At 27.6% G+C, this 22,058-nt stretch overlaps 1 protein-coding gene across 2 annotated transcripts in view; it reads right to left on the bottom strand.

Moving 5' to 3' along the window:
* The window catches only part of LOC135128706 (uncharacterized), a 309,373-nt gene extending 291,449 nt beyond the window's left edge, over positions 1–17,924 (bottom strand). For both annotated transcript variants that reach the window (XM_064055730.1, XM_064055731.1), the window contains exon 1: positions 17,396–17,924. In XM_064055730.1, the coding sequence (XP_063911800.1) occupies positions 17,396–17,547 (152 nt within the window). In that variant the 5' untranslated portion in view covers positions 17,548–17,924. The remainder of the gene's footprint in view (positions 1–17,395) is intronic.
* Positions 17,925–22,058: the final 4,134 nt, after the last annotated feature.

The raw sequence follows: 22,058 nt of genomic DNA, 5'->3' as shown, positions 1-22,058 counted from the left end.
GGAAATCGAAACATTGGAAAGCCGAGAAATCGAAAAAGGGGAAAATCAAAAAATAAAAATCGAAAATTTAGGAACGACAAAAACTGAAAAATTAAAAAATCCAAAAATTGAGAAAATGAGAAATTAAAAATTGAAATATCGAGAAATTGAGGAATCAAAAAAATGTAAAAAAAACTGAAACTGAAATTTCGAAAAATTAAAAAATCGAAAAAATGAAAATCGGAGAATTGAAATGTTTAAAAGCTAAATAAAATGAAAAAACCTAAAAATTGAAAATTCGAATAGAAATTCAATAAAGCGAAATCGAAAATTTGAAAAGCCGAAAAATCGAAAATTCGATTGATCAAATATTCGAAAAATCCAAAATAGAAAAACCATTTTAACCATGTTTTAAGTTTTTTTGTTATAAAAAGATGGCTATGGATATTAAGAAAAAATAGGCCAAATATAAGCCCCACCCACCCACCCTATCTCAATTGTGATGATTTTTTTTCTTCGTCGTAACAAAATTGAAGTCTAAAGCTGAAGAATGGAAAAATTAAAAATCGATAATCACAAAATAAAAAATTCAAAAATCAAAAACTCGAATATCGAAAATTTGAAAAATCGTAAAAATTAAAATCGAAAAATTGAAAATTCCATGAATCAAATATTCGAAAAATTGAAGAAATGGAAATTCACAAATGTGCAAAATTAAAAAACCGAAAAGATGAAAAATCGAAAAATATAAAAACAAAAAAATCGATAATCGAAAATTCAAAAACCAAAAAATCGAAAAATGGAAAAGTAAAAAAATTGCTGTCTAAAAACTGACGAACAGAAAAATCGAAATATGTATCAAAAAATCAAAAATCGAAAACCGATTAAACAAAAAAACCTAAAAATTGAAAAATCGGTAATCGAAAAATGGGAAAACCCAAAAATGGAAAAATCGGAAAGTTGAAAATTCGAAAATTCAAAAATCGGAAAATCAGAAAGTAAAATATGTAATTGAAAAATCGAAAAGTAAAAAATTGCAAAGTCTAAAAACTGACGCACAAAAAATTCGAAAAATCAGAAAATCGAAAAAACGAACATCGAAGAATCAGAAATCTGAAAATCGAAACTTGAGAATTCCAAAAATCGATAATCGAAAAATCGAAAATTGCAAAATTAATAATCGAAAACTCGAATATCGAAATTTTGAAAAATCGCAAAAATGGAAAAGTAAAAAATTTGCAAAGTCTAAAAACTCACGAACAGAAAAATCGGAAAATCGAAAAATCAAAAACCCTAAAAATTGAGAAATCGGAAATCGAAAAATAGAAAATTCCATGAAACAAATAGTCGAAAAAACGGAAAATATCAAAAATTACTTTTATTATTATTGTTACAAAGTCAAAAAATTGAAAAATGAAAAAATGAAAAAATATAAATTGGAAAATTGAAACTTCCTATGAAGTCGAAATAACGCAAAAAATTAAAAATTACTTTTATTGTTAATACAAAATCAAAAAATTGAAAAATCGAAAATTCGAAAAATCGGAAATCGAAATATCGAGAATCAAAAAATCAAAAAAACGAAAAGTTGAAAAATAGAAAAGCAAAAAATGGGAAAATCGAAAATCGAAAATTCAAAAATTCGTAGGATCGAAAAATTAAAAAATCGAAAAAATGAAAATCGAAAAATTGAAAAGTTTAAAAGCTAATAAAGGATTGAAAAATTAAAAAATCGAAAATTCAAAAGCCTAAAAATCAAAAATTCGAAAAGAAAATCAATAAAGCGAAATCGAAAATTTGAAAAGCTGAAAAATCGAAAATTCGAGTGATCAAATAATATTCGAAAAATCCAAAACAGAAAAACCATTTTAACCATGTTTTAAGTTTTTTTATTATGTAAAGATGGCTATGTATATTAAGAAAAAAAGCCAAAATATAAACCCCGCCCACCCACCCTATCTCAAATGTGATGATTTTTTTTTTCTTAGAAACTTAAAAGGCGTTTAAAATGGTAACTGTTTTTAAGGAAATATGGATTTTAAAAAATTTAAAAATGTTTAAGAAATTTTACGACTTTTTATGTCTGTTTTAGGGCCTATTTTGAATTTTTTTAGCCGCTCTTTACTGATGACAAAATAATTACCACATGATGTAACGAATCGCAAGTCAGACAACTTCTGGGAATTCGCTTATCTTGTGCAAAATGGAAGTTCTAATTAATTTCTAGGTATTACCAGAGCAACAGTTAATTACTCCCACTTTAATTACATGCACACTAAATGGTTAGTTGTCTCAAATGCAGCGACGTGTTGCAACGTAAACAAACCATATTTAATAATAGTAAATTACGTTTTCCACAATTTATCTCTAAATAAAACAACACTCAATTTACTCATGTCCTTCAGAAAGTTGATGACGTAGACCTAGATTTCTTCTGCGTAAACCTGGCGCCGCTGGAATAATATTCATTAATTCGCCGTCCCCACTACAGGTGAAATAATGCAATGAGTTTTTTCTGGCAACTAATAGAATAATTTGCCACATTACTCACGCTACTGGCGTTATAACCACGTATTAAAATTAAGGTGAATCATCCGAAACGAATTGATTCGTTAAAAAATGGACAACGAGTTTTGCAAGTGTACCAGTTTTCTGAGTTCTTGGAACGAAGTTTTTATCACAAACAGGTTATTTTTTAGCCGGACGTGGTGATAATGGGCGCAAAACAGCCAATCAATGTGACGCATTTAGTCCGTATTTTTCCTATTCTTGTAAATATTTCGCTTCCATTGATGGTCGTTATTCAGTAGCTCACCCTGTATATTTACCCTGTTATGTTATGGAGTCCTGTGCTTTAATATTGACTTTAATTTTTGATTACCTTTCATCTCTGCTCTTTATTGTTACTGTCAACAAAAAATATTTGCTGATATTTCTATCGGTCCTGAGTCCACAACATCAGTTACCTTTCCTGTGTTGTTAAGAAACTTCAGAACTTAATGTGTTAAGGCTTCTCTCTCCAGGATCAGGATCAGTGGCTCCTCGATTTTCCAATTTTCAATATTTAGATTTTACAATAATTTTCGTGTTTTCGACCGCAATTTTTCGATCTTCCGATTTTTTAATTTTCCGTTTCTTCAATTTCCCAAGTTTTTAGATTTCTCGAAGCTTTCCTTTTATACTTTTTTTCAATTTTACAATTTTTCTATTTTATAACTTTTCCATTTTGTTTATTCGGAAAGTAGAAACTTCGAAAAATTGAAAAATCGGAAAATTAAAAAATTGGAAAAAATTGAAAAAACAAAAAATTGCAAAATCGATAAAACGGAAAATCGAATGGAATTTGTTTTTGCGATTTTTTAACTTCGATTTTTTAAATTTTTTAATTTGTATTTCAATTTTTCGATTTTTGGAATTTTCTGTTTATCGATTTTTTTAGTTTTTCGATTTTTCCGTTTATCATTTTTTTAAGTAAATATTTCAATTTTGAATTTTCCGATTTCGGCCTATTTCGATTTCTCGATCTTTTGAAGTCTCAAGTTTTCGATTTCGATTTCTTGGTTTTTCGATTTTCAAAATTTTCGATTTTTCTAGTATATATTTTAAATTTTCGATTTTTTAAATTTCCATTTTTCGTTTTTATAATCTTTATGTTTCGATTTCCCGATTTTTATTTTTTAATGTGTTTCAATTTTTCCATTTTTGGAATTTTCGATTTCTCATATCTCAATTTTCCAATTTTAAAAATTTTTCGATTTCTCGATTTTTAAATTTTTGGCTATCTCAATTTATCAACATCGCAATTTTGGGAATTTTTCAATTTCTATATTTTTCAGATTTTCCATATTTTCATTTTTCCGATTTTGTAATTTTCATTTTCTTGATTTTATATCACAACTTTTCATTTTTCCATTACCTTTATTTTTTCAATGTTTCTTTGGATTTTATAATTTTTTGTTTATTCACTTTTTTACATTTTCAATCTTTGATTTTTTAAGTTCTTGATTTCCAATTTTTTTATTTTCCGAAGCCTTCATTTTGTACTTTTTCAGTTTTACAATTTTTCTATTTTATAATTTTTCGATTTTGTTTATTCGAGAAGTTAAAAACTTGAAAAAGTGAAAAATTGAAACAATGCAAAACTAAAAACCGAGAAACTTAAAAATCTAAAAAAAATTAATGAATCGAAGAATGGGAAAGAAGAAAAACCATGCGAATTGAAAAATTGGAAAATCCAAAAATTGTAAAATCGAAAAATTATAGAATCTTGAAAACTGTAAAGTCCAAAAACTGTGACATTCAAACACCGAAAAATTGAAAAATTCCAAAAACGGAAAACTGAAAAGTGAACAACTTTAAAAATTATAATTATTAGGAGTGTTACATAATTAAAATGAAAACTAGAAAAACTGTAAATGAAAAATTAAAGAAACGGAAAATTGAAAGCCGAAAATTGAAAAAATAAAGAAAATTAAAAACCCACACGAAAAATTGCAAATCGAAAAATTGACGAAATTAAAAACTGAAAACTCGTGAAATTTGCAAACTCTAAAATTTGAAACATCTAAAAGTTGGAAAATCAAAAACTGAAAAATCGAGAAATCGAAAATTTTCAAAACTGAAAAGTCGAAAGATTGAAAAATCGAAATTTTGGAAAATCGAAAAACCGAGGAATTCAGAGATGTCGAAAAATCTAAATATCGAAAATTTAAAAAATAGAAAAATTACAATAACGAAAAATTTAACATTAAAAAATAACACAAAATTAAAAAGTCGAAAAATCGAGAAATGGAAAAATGAAAATTTAGAAAAACCAAAGATTGGAAAGCATAAAAAAAAATTAAAATCGGGAAATCGGAACGTAAAAAAAATAAAATCGAAAAATTGAAAAATTTTAAATTTAAAAATTCGAAAACTTGAAAAACCGAAAAACTGAAGAAATGAAAAACTAAAAAATCGACAAATTGAAAAATCTCGAAACTGAAAAGTCGGAAAATTGAAAAACCCAAAAATCGATTTCCGGTAAGTCGAAAATTCAAAATTTAAAAAGTTGAAAAATGAAAATATCAAAAAACTGAAAAACATAAGACATTCTCAAAATTGAAATGTTGAAAAATTGAGAAATCGAAAACTTGAAAACTCCAGAAATCGAAAAAAAGAACGAAAAGTAAAAACATTTTAAAATCGAAAAAACGAAAAATCGAGTTGTAAGAAATCGAAAATTCCAAAATCGAAAAATTGGAATACACATTAAAAAGGTTAAAATCGGGAGATCGAAGCATTACAAAACATAAAATCGAAAAATGGAGAATTTTAAAAGTCTAAAAACTTGAAGAAATAAAAAATTGAAAAATGGAAAAGAAATCGAAATTAAAAAATTGAGACATCAAAAGATCCCTGAAATGGAGAAATCGAAATAGCCCGAAATCGAAAAACCGGAAAATTTAAAACTGAAATACACATTTAAACTTAAAGAAAAAAAGATAAATCAAAATATTCAAAATTCGAAAAATCAGAAATTTTAAAAATCGAAACATCGAGAAATCGAAATATCAAAAAAGTGAAAAATTTTAAATTAAAAAATTGGAGATATTGAAAAATCCCAAAATTGGAACAACGAATACTTCAAAAATCGATAAATTGGAAAGAGGAAAAATCGAAAAATCAAAGAATTGATTAATAGAGAAATTGAGAAATGTAAAAATGATTTTTTTTTAAATTGCAAAAATTGTAAAACTGAAATATCGAAAAATTAAGTAAACTAAAAATCGAGAAATCAAGAAATCGAAAAATTGTAATTCAATTTTGTTTTATTTTTCCACAAAAATTTCGATGTGGAAGATAAAAATTCAACACGGATTCATGAACCATAGGTACACTGTTACTTTTTTTTAATTTATATAACATTTATTTGACAAAACTGTAGAACTGAAGAAACGAAAAATAGAAACATTGAAAAACTAAAAGTCGAGAAAAAATTAATGAATCAAAGAACGAATTAAATGGAAAAATGTGAAGTCCAAAAACTAACATTCAAAGATCGAAAAATTAAAAAATTCCAAAAACGAAAAATTGAAAAAGTGAACAACTTTAAAAATTATAATTATTAGGAGTGTTACATAATTAAAATGAAAACTAGAAAAACTGTAAATGAAAAATTAAAGAAACGGAAAATTGAAAGCCGAAAATTGAAAAAATAAAGAAAATTATAAACACACGAAAAATTGCAAATCGAAAAATTGACGAAATTAAAAACTGAAAACTCGTGAAATTTGCAAACTCTAAAATTTGAAACATCTAAAAGTTGGAAAATCAAAAACTGAAAAATCGAGAAATCGAAAATTTTCAAAACTGAAAAGTCGAAAGATTGAAAAATCGAAATTTTGGAAAATCGAGAAACCGAGGAATTCAGACTGAAAAAAGATCGAGAATTCAAGATGTCGAAAAATCTAAATATCTAAAATTTAAAAAATTGAAAATTTACAATAACGAAAAATTTAACATTAAAAAAAAACACAAAATTAAAAAGTCGAAAAATCGAGACATGGAAAAATGAAAATTTAGAAAAACCAAAGATTGGAAAGCATAAAAAAATAAAATCGGGAAATCGGAACGTAAAAAAAAATAAAATCGAAAAATTGAAAAACTAAAAAATCGACAAATTGAAAAATCTCAAAACTGAAAAGTCGGAAAATTGAAAAACCCAAAAACTGAAGAAATGAAAAACTAAAAAATCGACAAATTGAAAAATCTCAAAACTGAAAAGTCGGAAAATTGAAAAACCCAAAAATCGATTTCCGGTAAGTCGAAAAATCAAAATTTAAAAAGTTGAAAAATGAAAATATCAAAAAACTGAAAAATATAAGACATTCTCAAAATTGAAATGTTGAAAAATTGAGAAATCGAAAACTTGAAAACTCCAGAAATCGAAAAAAAGAACGAAAAGTAAAAACATTTTAAAATCGAAAAAACGAAAAATCGAGATGTAAGAAATCGAAAATTCCAAAATCGACAAATTGGAATATAAATAAAAGGTTAAAATCGGGAAATCGAAGCATTACAAAAGATAAAATCGAAAAATGGAGAATTTTAAAAGTCTAAAAACTTGAAGAAATAAAAAATTGAAAAATGGAAAAGAAATCGAAATTAAAAAATTGAGACATCAAAAGATCCTTGAAATGGAGAAATCGAAATAGCCCGAAATCGAAAAACCGGAAAATTTAAAACTGAAATACACATTTAAAGTTAAAAAAAAAACGATAAATCAAAATATTCAAAAATCGAAACATCGAGAAATCGAAATATCAAAAAAGTGAAAAATTTTAAATTAAAAAATTGGAGATATTGAAAAATCCCAAAATTGGAACAACGAAAACTTCAAAAATCGATAAATTGGAAAGAGGAAAAATCGAAAAATCAAAGAATTGATTAATAGAGAAATTGAGAAATGTAAAAATGATTTTTTTTTAAATTGCAAAAATTGTAAAACTGAAATATCGAAAAATTAAGTAAACTAAAAATCGAGAAATCAAGAAATCGAAAAATTGTAATTCAATTTTGTTTTATTTTTCCACAAAAATTTCCATGTCGAAGATAAAAATTCAACACGGATTCATAAACCATAGGTACACTGTTACTTTTTTTTAATTTATATAACATTTATTTGACAAAACTGTAGAACTGAAGAAACGAAAAATAGAAACATTGAAAAACTAAAAATCGGGAAAAAATTAATGAATCAAAGAACGAATTAAATGGAAAAATGTGAAGTCCAAAAACTAACATTCAAAGATCGAAAAATTAAAAAATTCCAAAAACGAAAAACTGAAAAAGTGAACAACTTTAAAAATTATAATTATTAGGAGTGTTACATAATTAAAATGAAAACTAGAAAAACTGTAAATGAAAAATTAAAGAAACGGAAAATTGAAAGCCGAAAATTGAAAAAATAAAGAAAATTATAAACCCACACGAAAAATTGCAAATCGAAAAATTGACGAAATTAAAAACTGAAAACTCGTGAAATTTGCAAACTCTAAAATTTGAAACATCTAAAAGTTGGATAATCAAAAACTGAAAAATCGAGAAATCGAAAATTTTCAAAACTGAAAAGTCGAAAGATTGAAAAATCGAAATTTTGGAAAATCGAAAAACCGAGGAATTCAGACTGAAAAAAGATCGAGAATTCAAGATGTGGAAAAATCTAAATATCTAAAATTTAAAAAATAGAAAAATTACAATAACGAAAAATTTAACATTAAAAAAAAAACACAAAATTAAAAAGTCGAAAAATCGAGAAATGGAAAAATGAAAATTTAGAAAAACCAAAGATTGGAAAGCATAAAAAAAAATTAAAATCGGGAAATCGGAACGTAAAAAAAATAAAATCGAAAAATTGAAAAATTTTAAATTTAAAAATTCGAAAACTTGAAAAACCGAAAAACTGAACAAATGAAAAACTAAAAAATCGACAAATTGAAAAATCTCAAAACTGAAAAGTCGGAAAATTGAAAAACCCAAAAATCGATTTCCGGTAAGTCGAAAAATCAAAATTTAAAAAGTTGAAAAATGAAAATATCAAAAAACTGAAAAATATAAGACATTCTCAAAATTGAAATGTTGAAAAATTGAGAAATCGAAAACTTGAAAGCTCCAGAAATCGAAAAAAACAACGAAAAGTAAAAACATTTTAAAATCGAAAAAACGAAAAATCGAGATGTAAGAAATCGAAAATTCCAAAATCGAAAAATTGGAATACACATTATTCGATATCGGGAGATCGAAGCATTACAAAACATAAAATCGAAAAATGGAGAATTTTAAAAGTCTAAAAACTTGAAGAAATAAAAAATTAAAAAATGGAAAAGCCGAGAAATCGAAATTAAAAAATTGAGACATCAAAAGATCCGTGAAATGGAGAAATCGAAATAGCCCGAAATCGAAAAACCGGAAAATTTAAAACTGAAATACACATTTAAACTTAAAAAAAAAACGATTCAAAATATTCAAAATTCGAAAAATCAGAAACATCGAGAAATTGAAATATCAAAAAAGTGAAAAATTTTAAATTAAAATTGGAGACATTGAAAAATCCCAAAATTGGAACAACGAAAACTTCAAAAATCGATAAATTGGAAAGAGGAAAAATCGAAAAATCAAAGAATTGATTAATAGAGAAATTGAGAAATGTAAAAATGAAAATTTAAAAAAGGCAAAAATTGAGAAATTGTAAAACTGAAATATCGAAAAATTAAGTAAACTAAAAATCGAGAAATCAACAAATCCAAAAATTGTAATTCAATTTTGTTTTATTTTTCCACAAAAATTTCGATGTCGAAGATAAAAATTCAACACGGATTCATAAACCGTAGATACACTGTTACTTTTTTTTTAATTTATGTAACATTTATTTGACAAAACTGTAGAACTGAAGAAACGAAAAATAGAAACATTGAAAAACTAAAAATCGAGAAAAAATTAATGAATCAAAGAACGAATTAAATGGAAAAATGTGAAGTCCAAAAACTAACATTCAAAGATCGAAAAATTAAAAAAATTCCAAAAACGAAAAATTGAAAAAGTGAACAACTTTAATAAAAATTATAATTATTATTACATATCTAAAATGAAAACTAGAAAACCTGCAAATCAAAAATTGAAGAAACGAAAAATTGAAAACAAAAAAAATTGAAAAATCCAAAAACTGAAAAATTTCAAATTGAGAAAAAGAAAAAATATAAGAACTGGTTCCTCGCGCGTTAAAATATCTCGATTATTAATCGCCTTTATTAACACACTTGTTCGTTAAATAGCTATTAATTTACCTGATCTCATTTTCAATTCCAATGAAAACCCCTTAAAAATTGCACATTTTAAAAAAATATATCGGTTACGTTACGGTCTGCGTAAAAGTAAAAAATGCTCCTAGTCAATACAGTTATTTGTTCGCTCGAGTTATCTCCAATAAACACAACTGCAGGCGCTCACGTTGAAGTACAACTTTGTTTTATTAACCCTCAAACTCTGACACAAATTACTGCACCGCTAGAATAATTTATCAAAAAAAAATATTCAAAAATTGCCGTCACCAAATTCATGTTTTGAACTCAACGATGCATAAAATTACGCTTCTATTGAGGAGTTCCGTTAATAAAATTAATTGAGTATAAAAATTGATCATTTTGAATTCGCAGAAATGCAGCGTGTTGGCTTGTCAGGGTACAATTAGTTCTTTATGATTATAATTGAGTTTGTTACATGTAACCATTAACACGTCTAGAGCAGCTACCACACCTAAAGAACGTAATACTTGAAATTCATTAATTTCGTTAGGGTGTAGTTCATTTGAAAGACAAAAGGTGGTTTCATTTTGGGCGAAATGGGGTAAAATTAGTGTTTCTGGATAGAATTTACGGTATAAACATTTTTGTGGACGCATACACTGGTTAAATGAACTCATATTTACGTGCTAGAATTTATCTGAGGCGAAGCCGAGAATTGCAAAAACACGAGAACTTTCCAATGCACTTAATAATATTTTGGGCGAGGTCATAGTGCTTTTTTACTTTAGTATGTAATTCAATTCGGCCAAAATTGGGACTAACTCTCAGATATATACGCCCAAGGAGCTTTTAGATACCAAGTTCAAAAAGATAAACATTATTGGATTATCATATTCAAGGACTGCCGCTAGCTTTCCTGCATTAATAATCATAAAGATAAGAGATAAGATGAATTAGGAAATTGCGAACTTATTTTGGGACGGTCGTTATTGAAAAATAGAACAGACCTGAATATTTTTGAAACGTTAAGAAACTTCCTTATTTTCAATTTGTTGGTTTAAAATGTTTGAATAGCTTTATTGGATTTCAAATATGAAACATATAAGGTCTGTGCGTAAAGTCTGGCATAAGCGGAAGCGAAAAATTGAGAAATCGAGAAGTTGAAAAATTGGAAAACCGAAAAATCAGCAAAATCGAAAAAACTTAAAAATACAACGGGCTGAATTTAAATATACAATACTTCTATACAGTATGTGGAGCCTTTTATTGCAACTTACGAATTTGAAGTCAAAATATGGGAAAAGAGTTTCCAAAAATATTGGGAAAAAAAAATTAAAATCGCCTCTTTTCAGGCAGAAAAACGACTAATTTATACAAAATTTTACGCAAATTCGGAATCTGTACTCACTTTTGCTATATTTCTTTAAATAACCTAGAAAATTGGAAAAAATCTGCAGAGCCGTCAAAACTGAATAGGGACTTTGGATTATTTTTTCTGATGGATACATCTTTGAATTGTCAAAATGGCAAATTTTAAGATATTTTGAAAATTTATCTTTCTACTCGGATATTTCAAAAACCATTATTTATCAATAATTAAGCTTTTGTCAATTTTTCAGTATTTTGTTCAAATTTTTTTAAGAAGAAATTGAAAATTCGAAAACTTTTAAAAATCGAAAATTTCGCAAATCGAAAAACTGAAAAATGCCCTAATTTAAAAATCGAAAAATGAAAAACCGAAATTCGAAAAATCGAAAGATCAAGCAATTGAAACATCAAGAAATCGAAAAATTAAAAATGTAAAAAATCTGAAAATTGAAAAATCCAAGAATTGAAAAATTAGGAAATCGAAAATTTTAAAAATCGCGATAACAATTAATCGATTGGAATATTAACAAATAAAAAAAAACAGCGAAATCTTAAACATCAAAAAATCATATAATCGAAAGATTTAAAAAAATCAAAAACTAAAAAACGATTGAAAAATTGGAAATTTAAAAATCTGAGAAGTCGAAAAATTAGAAAACAGAGAAATAGACAATTCGAAAAATTTAAATATCGAGACATCGAAACATCAAAAAATTAAGAAATGAGAAAATCGAAAAATTGAGAAATTGATAAATCAAGGAATTGGGATATTGAACAATAAAAAAAATCAAACATGGTAATGTCGATAAATCCAGAAAAAATCGAGAAACATCAAAAAGTTGAAAAATCTAAAATTAAAAAAAATCGAAATCGACAAATTAGAAATTGAAAAATTGAGAAACTGAAAATTCAAAAATAGAGAAATTGAATCAAAAAACTGAAAAATCCTGAAACTCAAATATCGAAAAATTGGAAGGTTGAGAAATCAGAAAGTCGAAAAATCGTAAATTTAAAAAAGCGAAAAATTGAAAAATAAAAAAATCCAAAAATTGAACATCAAGAAAATTTAAAATTCGAAAAATGAAATATTGAAAAGTCGAGAAATCGAGAAATGGGAAAAAAAGAAAAATTGAAAATTTAAAGACAACAAAAATTCAAAAATAAAAAATTGGAAATCGAAAAATTGAAAAAACGAGAAATTAAAATTGAAATATCGAGAAATTGAGGAATCAAAAAACTGAAGAAGCCGAAACTGAAATATCGAAAAATTGAAAGATCAAACAGTGAAACATCAAGAAATCGAAAATCTAAAATTAAAAATCGAAAAGTAGAAAAATTAAAAAATTGAATCAACAAATCGAAAAATTTTAAAACTCAAAAAATAAAAAAATCGATAAATTCGGAAATCGAAAAATCGAAAAACTAAAAAGGAAAATTTAAAAAAAAATCAACTTTTTAAAAATCGAGTCCGAAAAATCTAAAACCGAGAAGTGGAAAAATCGGAAGATTGAGAAACAAAAACATCAAAAAATTGAAAAATCAAAGATTTAAAATTCGAAAATTGAAAATCCAAAACGTTGAAAAATTAGGAAATCGAAACACTGAAAATTCGAAAAATTGAAAAATTAAAATATTGGAAACTTCGAAATCTGAAATATTGAAAAATTGAAATTTGGAAAATTAAAAATTGAAAAATTGAGAAACTGCGAATTCAAAAATAGAACAAGAATCAAAAACTGGAAAATCATGAAACTGAAATATCGAAAAATTGAAAGATCGAGAACCAGAAAAGTCGAAAAATCGTAAATTTAAAAAAATTAAAAACTGAAAAATTGGAAAATAGAATAGCCGAGGAGTCGAAAATTGAAAAACCGGGAAATGAAAAAATCTAAACATCGAAAAATTGAAATATCGAGACATCGAAACATCAAAAGATTGAGAAATCGAAAAATCTAAAACTCGGGAAATCAAAAAACCGAAAAATCGAAATGGATAAATCGAAAAATTGAAAAATCGAAATGTCCATAAATCTAGAAATCGAAAAATCGAAAAACTAAAAATTGGAAAAATTTAAAAATCAAAATTTTAAAAATAGAAAAATTGAAAATCCGAAAAATCTAAAACCAAAAATTTAAAAATTTTAAATTTAAAAATTCGAAGCATTGAAAATCAAAAAGTTGAAAAATGGAGAAATGGAAATACAGAAAATTCGAAAAATCCAAATAGGAGAAACCGAAAATTGAAAAATTGAGGAATCGAAATATTGAAAAATTCCTAATCTGAAGTATCGAAAAGTTGAGAATCGAAAAATTATAAATTGAAAAATTGACAAACTGAAAATCTAAAAATAGAGAAATTGAAGAATCAAAAAACTGCATAATGCCGAAACTGAAATATCGAAAAATTGAAAGATCGAGGAACCGAAAAGTCGAAAAAACGTAAATTTAAAAAGCGAAAAACTGAAAAACTAGAAAAATCGAAAAATTGATGAAAAACTGAAAAATCGGGAAATCGATATGTCAGTAAATCGAAACACTGAAAAGCCCAGAAATTGAGAAATAGGAAAATCAAAAAAGAAAAATCGAAAATTTAGGAGTGACAAAAATTGAAAAATAAAAAAATTTTAAAAATCGAAAAATCGAAAATCCGAAAAATCTAAAACCGAGAAGTGAAAAATAGGCAGATCGAGAAACAGAAACATGAAAAAATTGAAAATCTAAAGCGTTGAAAAATTAAGAATTATAATGAAAATATTGGAAACTTCGAAATCTGAAATATCGAAAAACTGAAATACGAAAAATTAAAAACTAAAAAATTGATAGAAACTGGGAATTCAAAAATCGAGCAAGAATCAAAACCTGGAAAATCATGAAACTGAAATATCGAAAAATTCAAAGATCGAGAAGCAGAAAAGTCGAAAAATATAAGTTTAAAAAACGAAAAACTGAAAAATTGAAAAATAGAATAGCCGAGGAGTCGAAAAATTGAATAACCGAGAAATGAAAAAATCTAAACATGGAAAAATTGAAAAGTTGAAATATCGAGATATCGAAACATCAAAAGACTGAGAAATCGAAAAATCGGAGACTCGAGAAGTCAAAAAACCCAAAAATTAAAATAGCATAAAATTGATAAATCGAAAAATTGAAAAATCGAAATGTCCATAAATCTAGAAATCGGAAAATCGAAAAGCTAAAAATTGGAAAAATTAAAAAATCAAAATTTTAAAATTAGAAAAATTGAAAATCCGAAAAATCTAAAACCGAGAAATTTAAAAATTTATAAAGCCGAAACATTGAAAATCAAAAATGGAGAAATCGAAATATTGAAAATTCGAAAAATCGAAAGTGGAGAAACCAAAAGTCGAAAAATTTAAGAATCGAAATATTGAAAAATTCCAAATCTGAAATATCGAAAAGTTGAAAATCTAGAAATTAGAAATTGAAAAATTGAGTAACTGAGAATCTAAAAATAGAGAAATTGAAGAATCAAAAACTGAATAATCCTGAAACTGAAATCGAAATGTCGAAAAAACTTAAATTTAAAAAGCGAAAAACTAGAAAAATCGAAAAATTGATGATGAAAAACTGAAAAATCGAGAAATCGAGATGTCAGTAAATCGAAACACTGAGAGCCCAGAAATTGAGAAATAGAAAAATCAAAAAAGAAAAATCGAAAATTTGGGAGCGACAAAAATTGAAAAATAAAAAGATTGAAAATCGAAAAATTGAAAAAACAAGAAATAAAAACAATATTGGGAATTGAGGCACCAAAAAAAAATGAAAGTGAAATTAGAAATTGTGAAATTGAGAAACTGGGAATCAAAAAATAGACTAATTGAAGAATCAAAAAACGGAAAAATGCTGAAACTGAAAGATCGAGAAATCGAAAACTCGAAAAACCGTAAATTTAAAAAACTATAAATGTAGAAAAATTGAAGATTGAAAAACTAAAAAATCGAGAAATCGGAACGTCAGTAAATCGAAACACTAAAAGCCGAGAAATCGAGAATTGGGAAAATCAAAAAAGAAAAATCGAAAATTAAGGAATAACAAAAATTGAAGAACAAAAAAGTGGAAAATCGAAAAATAGATAAAACGAGAAATTAAAAAAAATATCGAGAGATTGAGGAACCAAAAAAACTAAGAAAGACCGAAACTGAATTATCGAAAAATTAGAAGATCAAACCATCAAGAAATCGAAAAATCGCCCAACTGACATTAAAAAATTTAGAAAAATAAGAAAATCGAAACATCAAAAAATCGAAAATTTGAATAATTATAAAAATCAAAAAATGAAAAACTGAAAAATCGAAAAGTGGAGAAGTCGAGGAATGAAAAAAACGAAATTTCAAAAAATTGAAAAATCGAGAAAATGGTGATATTGAACAATCGAAAAATTGAAACATCGAAATGTCGATAAATCCAGAGAGCGAAAAATCGTAAAACTAAAAATTCGAAAAATGTAAAAATCAAAAAATCAAAAATTTTAAAAATCGAAAAATCGGGAGATCGAGAAACCGAAACATCAAAAAATAGAAAAATCTAAAATTTAAAAAATCCTAAAATTGAAAATCGAAAAGTTGATAAATCGACAAATCGAAACATAAAAATTCGAAAAATTGAAAATCGAGAAATTAGAAACTGAAAAACTGAGAAAATGAGAATTCAAAAATACAGAAATTGAAAAATCAAAAAACTGAAAATCGAAAAATTGAAAAATCGACAAATTAAAATTGAAATGTCGAGAAATTGAGGAATCAAAAACTGGAGAAACGTGAAACTGAAACATCGAAAAATAGGAACATCGATAAAATTGAAAAAACGAAAAATCGACAATTTGGAAAATCCAAAAATTGAAAAACTGAAAAATTGCGAAACCCAGCCGTCGGGAAATGGAAACATTGAAAAGCTGAGAGAGAAATCTGGAAATGGGAAAATCAAAAAATTGAAAAATCTAAACGTCCAAGGTCAAAAAATTCAGAAATCGAAAAATTGAATCATCCATTAATCGAGAAATTGAAAAATCGAAAATTTAGAAACGCAAATGGAAAAATATAAAAATGATAGTCGAAAAATTGAAAAAAGCCTGGAACTTGAAATGTGAAGAAATCTAAAAGTCGAATAATTGAAGAATTGAAATAACGAAAAATTGAAGAATTCAAAAATTGAAAAATCGCTAAATTGGAACGTTGGGAAATAGAAACATTGAAAAGCCGAGAAATCGAGAAATGGGAAGTTGAAAAATCGAAAAATCTAACAATCGACAATTAAAAAAATTGAGAAAGTGAAAAGTCGAAAAATTGAATTAATCAAGAAATCAAGCAATCGAAAAATGGAAAAGTTGACCAACCATGAAACTGAAATATCGAAAAATTGAGAAATTGAAAGTCATGAGATTAAAAATAAAAAACCGAGAAATTGAAAAAACTGGAGCGGAAAAATTAAAAAATCCCATTTTCCGTAATATGTCATCCGCATGAAAAATCATGTGACATTGACGAGGTTTTTGAATAAATGTTTATTTTAATAACACCGTCCAAATCCTTACATATGATTCCGACTGTATAACTTTCGCTCACTAAATACATTAAGTATTAAGTAATCCCAACATTCTCATCCACAACGTAAAAAAATAAAATAAAATGTCTCCACTATCCAGTTTCTTTAAAAGCTTTTAGCAAATATATGCATGCACCACTAATCCCCGATATCCGCACTATCTCGATAAAAAGAAAACGGCAAACTTTTCACCCACGACCCACGAAATTTCCCGGAAAACGTGCTGCACACACAACACAGATAAACATCAATATTTTTTCTGTTAATATTTATCGTCGCGTTATTATCATAATTAAACCACTTGCGAACCCACCACGAATAATTTCACATATTGTTGTAAAAATGCAGAAAACCCCAATAAATGCCACCGCGTGTTTATCCCCCGGAATTACACGTCCGATAACCCGTATTTGCACAGCTCGCATCATTCCGAAGCCAGATAATGCGAAAATTGATCAGTTCCGTTTTTATTCCACGCGCTCCACGCGGAATTTTCTCTATTTCCAGGAAAAGCGTCTAATTAATTCTGGCGGACGCGAATCAGGAAATCACGTCCATCACGTCTCATCAAAAGCAGCGAGAATCGATACTTCTGATCACGTTTATAATTTGCGACACTTCCTGCTTCTTCATCAATCAGGCTAATGGAAACTTATTAGTTCCAGTGTGCAGTAACCCAATCGAAGTCGGCAGGATTCGACTTACATAATCCTCAGACGCTGGTCTCTTCTCAGCTGCTCGTCGCGGCCAAGGACTCCCAGGATAATTTCCCTTTCCTTGTCGGATAAACGCACGGCCTCCTTCGTCGCCGCCGCAACCAGAGCATGGGAACAGGCCGGATCCTCACAACATGACATCACTTGGGTGGTGGTGAATTATTGCCGATTTGGGGTACAATTAGAGCTTAATTAGTCCGGGAGAAATGATTTAATCCGGTGCTTCACAACCTTTGGAACTTCGTCAGGATCACAATGAAGCTTAAATAATTAATATCCTAGGCGACTTATTGTTGTTATTGTTAGTATTATTATAATTGTTATTATTATTAAATCGCGTATCACATCTACTTGCGTATTACTTAATAATTCTCACTGGTGTTAATATCGTTTGTGTCGATTTAAATCCGAATTTGGAGTTCGTCTCGGCTTGGAGAGCATCGACTGGTTGGCAGTGTTCGGTTAAACACCACGAACACGTGTTCAATTCGCGATATTTTGCGTGGCGGAGTGTCGACGCGGCTCCACGGCAAGATATGAACTGCGGTGGATTGTGGATTTTCTGTTTGCTTCCCCTCCCAGAGCTTTTAGCGGGTATCTATAGCGACCAGCAGCTTCCACCTCGTAAACGTGATAGCTGAATTACCCTCTGACGTCACTGGAATACACCCTCCAACAGGTGGGTTTTTTCAGGTGGCGTTGTGTTCGGCTGTGATTCCGCTCATTCTTGACGTGCCAGACGAGACGGGAATCGGCGAAACTTTGATGTGTACAGGGGGACTTCAAAGGAACAATGAGTTATTATTCCTGTGTCAGCGTCTGGTTTTCTTTGAGATTTACATTTTTATTGTTTTACACGATCAGCGATCCTAATCTTCGTTAAAATTCTACAGATATTTTTGTTCCTGTTAAATTTAAATGTAATTCTGTATTCAGGGTTGCGTTCTAAATGTGTTGAATTTTACAACAATGTCTCAGCAAATAATTTTGATTATATCTTATAAGTCTACACATTTTAAGAAAAAAAAAACAAAATATAAGCCCCGCCCACCCGCCCTTTCGCAATTGTAATGACATTTTTATTCGTCGTGAGCCAAGGGGACGGAGCTTAACTGCAAAATCCTTATTTCTCTACGAGAAATTAAAAATATGTTTTTGAGTATCGTGTTGTTAAAAGAAAAGATTTAAACTCCACTTATATCCATTCCGTTCTCAATTCTCAATTCTTCATTTCTCTTCTACCATTTTTTCAGAATCACCAATTGAAAAATGTAAATTTTTGGATTGGTTTTTAATTTGAAATCATAAATGGACTATATTTTTCGAAAGAGTACATCGAGAACCACATCCAAGAATTTTTTGTGATTTTTTTACAATTTTTTCGAAATCCCAATTTTCCAATACATTAAAATTTATTACATTTTTATGTAAATTTCGACCCATTTTCGACCATTTTGGAAAATTACCTAAATTCATTTTCTTGTACATTTCGACCTCTAGAAGTAACTTTCAGCGTCATTTCTTGTATCTCCTACCATTTTTCCAAAATTATATATTTTTTTTAATTTTAATTAGAAGCCGAATATTTCAAAAATCGTGATTCGAAATCATAAAGGAGATATATTTTTCGAAAGAGTACATCGAGAACCACATCCAAGATTTTTTTGTGAATTTTTTTATACAACTTTTTCGAAATCTTAATTTTCCAATACATGAAAACCCATTATATCTTTATGAAAATTTCGACCCATTTTCGACCATTTTGGAAAATTACCTAAATTCATTTTCTTGTAGATTTCGACCTCTAAAAGTAACTTTCAGCCTCATTTTTTGAATATCTCTTACCATTTTTCCAAAATCGCCTTTTGAAGAATGATAATATTCGGTTTTTTTGAAAAATTTCAATTTCCATCCATATATTTCGAAACCTACCATTTTTTCAGAATTATTGAAAAATGGAAATTTTTGGATTTTTCTTTTAATTTGAATTTGAAGCCGAATATTTCAAAAATCGTGATCCGAAATCATAAACGGGCTACATTTTTCGAAAGAGTACATCATATCCCAGAATATTTTGTGAATTTTTATACAATTTTTTCGAAAACTTAATTTTCCAATACATGAAAATCCATTACATCCTTGTGAAAATTTCGACCCATTTTCGACCATTTTGGAAAATTACCTAAATTCATTTTCTCGTAGATTTCGACTCTAGAAGCAACTTTCAGCCTCATTTTTTGAATATCTGCTTTTGAGATTTTTTGAAAAATTTTAATTTCAATCCGTATATTTCGAAACATTTTACATACCATTTTTTCAGAATTGCCTGTTGAAAAATGGAAATTTTTGGATATTTTTTTTTAATTTGAATTTGAAGCCGAATGTTTGAAAAATCGTGATCCGAAATCATAAACGGCATATATTTTTCAAAAGACTATATCGAGAACCATATCCCAGAATTTTTTGTGAATTTTTATACAACTTTCTCGAAATCTAAATTTTCCAATACATGAAAATCCACTACATTCTTATGAAAATTTCGACCCATTTTTGACCATTTTGTAAAATTACCTAAATACGTTTGGTTGTAGATTTCAACCGCTAGAAGTAACTTTAAGCCTCATTTCTTGAATGCCTCCTACCATTTTTCCAAAATCGCCGTTTGAAGAATGATCATTTTGGGATTTTTTGAAAAATTCTAATTTCGATACCTTCTACCATTTTTTCAGAATTGCCTATTGAAAAACGGAAATTTTTGGATTTGTTTTTTTTTTAATTTGAATTTGAAGCCGAATATTTAGAAAAATCGTGATCCGAAATCATAAACGGGCTATATTTTTCGAAAGAGTACATTGAGAATCATATCCCAGAATTTTTTGTGATTTTTTTTACAATTTTTTCGACATCCCAATTTTCCAATACATGAAAATTCATTACATACTTATGTAAATTTCGACCCATTTTAGACAACTTTGGAAAAATACCTAAATACATTTTCTTGTAGATTTCGACCTCTAGAACTAACTTCCAGCTTCATTTCTTGAATATCTCCTACCATTTTTACAAAAGCGCCCTTTGAAGAATGATAATTTTGCGATTTTTTGAAAAATTTTAATTTCGATCCGTATATTTCGAAACCTACCATTTTTTCACAATTGCCTATTGAAAAATGGAAATTTTTGGATTTTTTTAATTTGAATTTGAGACCGAATATTTCAAAAATCGTGATCCGAAATCATAAACGAGCTATATTTTTCGAAAGACTACATCGAGAACCATATCCCAGAATTTGTTGTGACTTTTTATACAACTTTTTCGAAATTTTAATTTTCCAGTACATGAAAATCCATAAATCCTTAAGAAAATTTCGATCCATTTTCGACCATTTTGGAAAATTACCTAAACACATTTTCTTGTAGATTTCGACCTCTAGAAGTAACTTTCAGCCTCATTTCTTGAATATCTCCTACCATTTTTCCAAAATCGCCTTTTGAAGAATAATTTTGGAATTTTTTGAAAAATTCTAATTTCGATACCTTCTACCATTTTTTCAGAACTGCCTATTGAAAAATGGAAATTTTTGGATTTTTTTTTTTAATTTGAATTTGAAGCCGAATATTTCAAAAATCGGAATCTGAAATCATAAACAGGCTATATTTTTCGAAAGAGTACATCGAGAACCATATCACAGAATCTTCTGTGATTTTTTATCCAACTTTTTCGAAATCTTAGTTTCCCAATACATGAAAATCCATTACATCCTTATGGAAATTTCAGCCCATTTTCGATCATTTTGGAAAATTACCTAAATACATTTTCTTGAAGATTTCAACCTCTAGAAGTAACTTTCAGCCTCATTTCTTGAATTTCTCCTACCGTTTTTCCAAAATCGGGTTTTGGAGAATAATTTTGGGATTTTTTGAAAAATTCTAATTTCCATACCTTCTACCATTTTTGCAGAATTGCCTATCGAAAAATGGAAATTTTTGGATATTTTTTTAAATTTGAATGTGAAGCCGAATATTTCAAAAATCGTGATCCGAAATCATAAACGGGCTATAATTTTCGAAAGAGTACATCGAGAACCACATTTCAGAATTTTTTGTGATTTTTTTTACAATTTTTTCGAAATCCCAATTTTCCAATACATGAAAATTCATTACATTCTTATGTAAATTTCGACCCATTTTCGACCATTTTGGAAAATTACCTAAATATATTTTCTTGTAGATTTCGACCTCTAGAAGTAACTTTCAGCCTCATTTCTTGAATTTCTCCTACCGTTTTTCCAAAATCGGGTTTTGGAGAATAATTTTGGGATTTTTTGAAAAATTCTAATTTCCATACCTTCTACCATTTTTGCAGAATTGCCTATCGAAAAATGGAAATTTTTGGATATTTTTTTAAATTTGAATGTGAAGCCGAATATTTCAAAAATCGTGATCCGAAATCATAAACGGGCTATAATTTCCAAAAGAGTACATCGAGAACCATATCCCAGAATTTTTTATGAATTTTTATACAACTTTTTCGAAATTTTAATTTTCCAATACATGAAAATCCATTACATCCTTACGAAAACTTCGACTCAATTTCGACCACTTTGGAAAATTACCTAAATACATTTTCTTGTAGATTTCGACCTCTAGAAG

The sequence above is a fragment of the Zophobas morio genome, unplaced genomic scaffold (assembly GCF_036711695.1).
Source record: "Zophobas morio isolate AGI-343-1 ecotype UQ-CSIRO unplaced genomic scaffold, CSIRO_AGI_Zmor_V1 ptg000014l, whole genome shotgun sequence".
Lineage (NCBI taxonomy): Eukaryota > Metazoa > Arthropoda > Insecta > Coleoptera > Tenebrionidae > Zophobas > Zophobas morio.
This window is presented reverse-complemented; position numbering and strand designations above follow the sequence as displayed.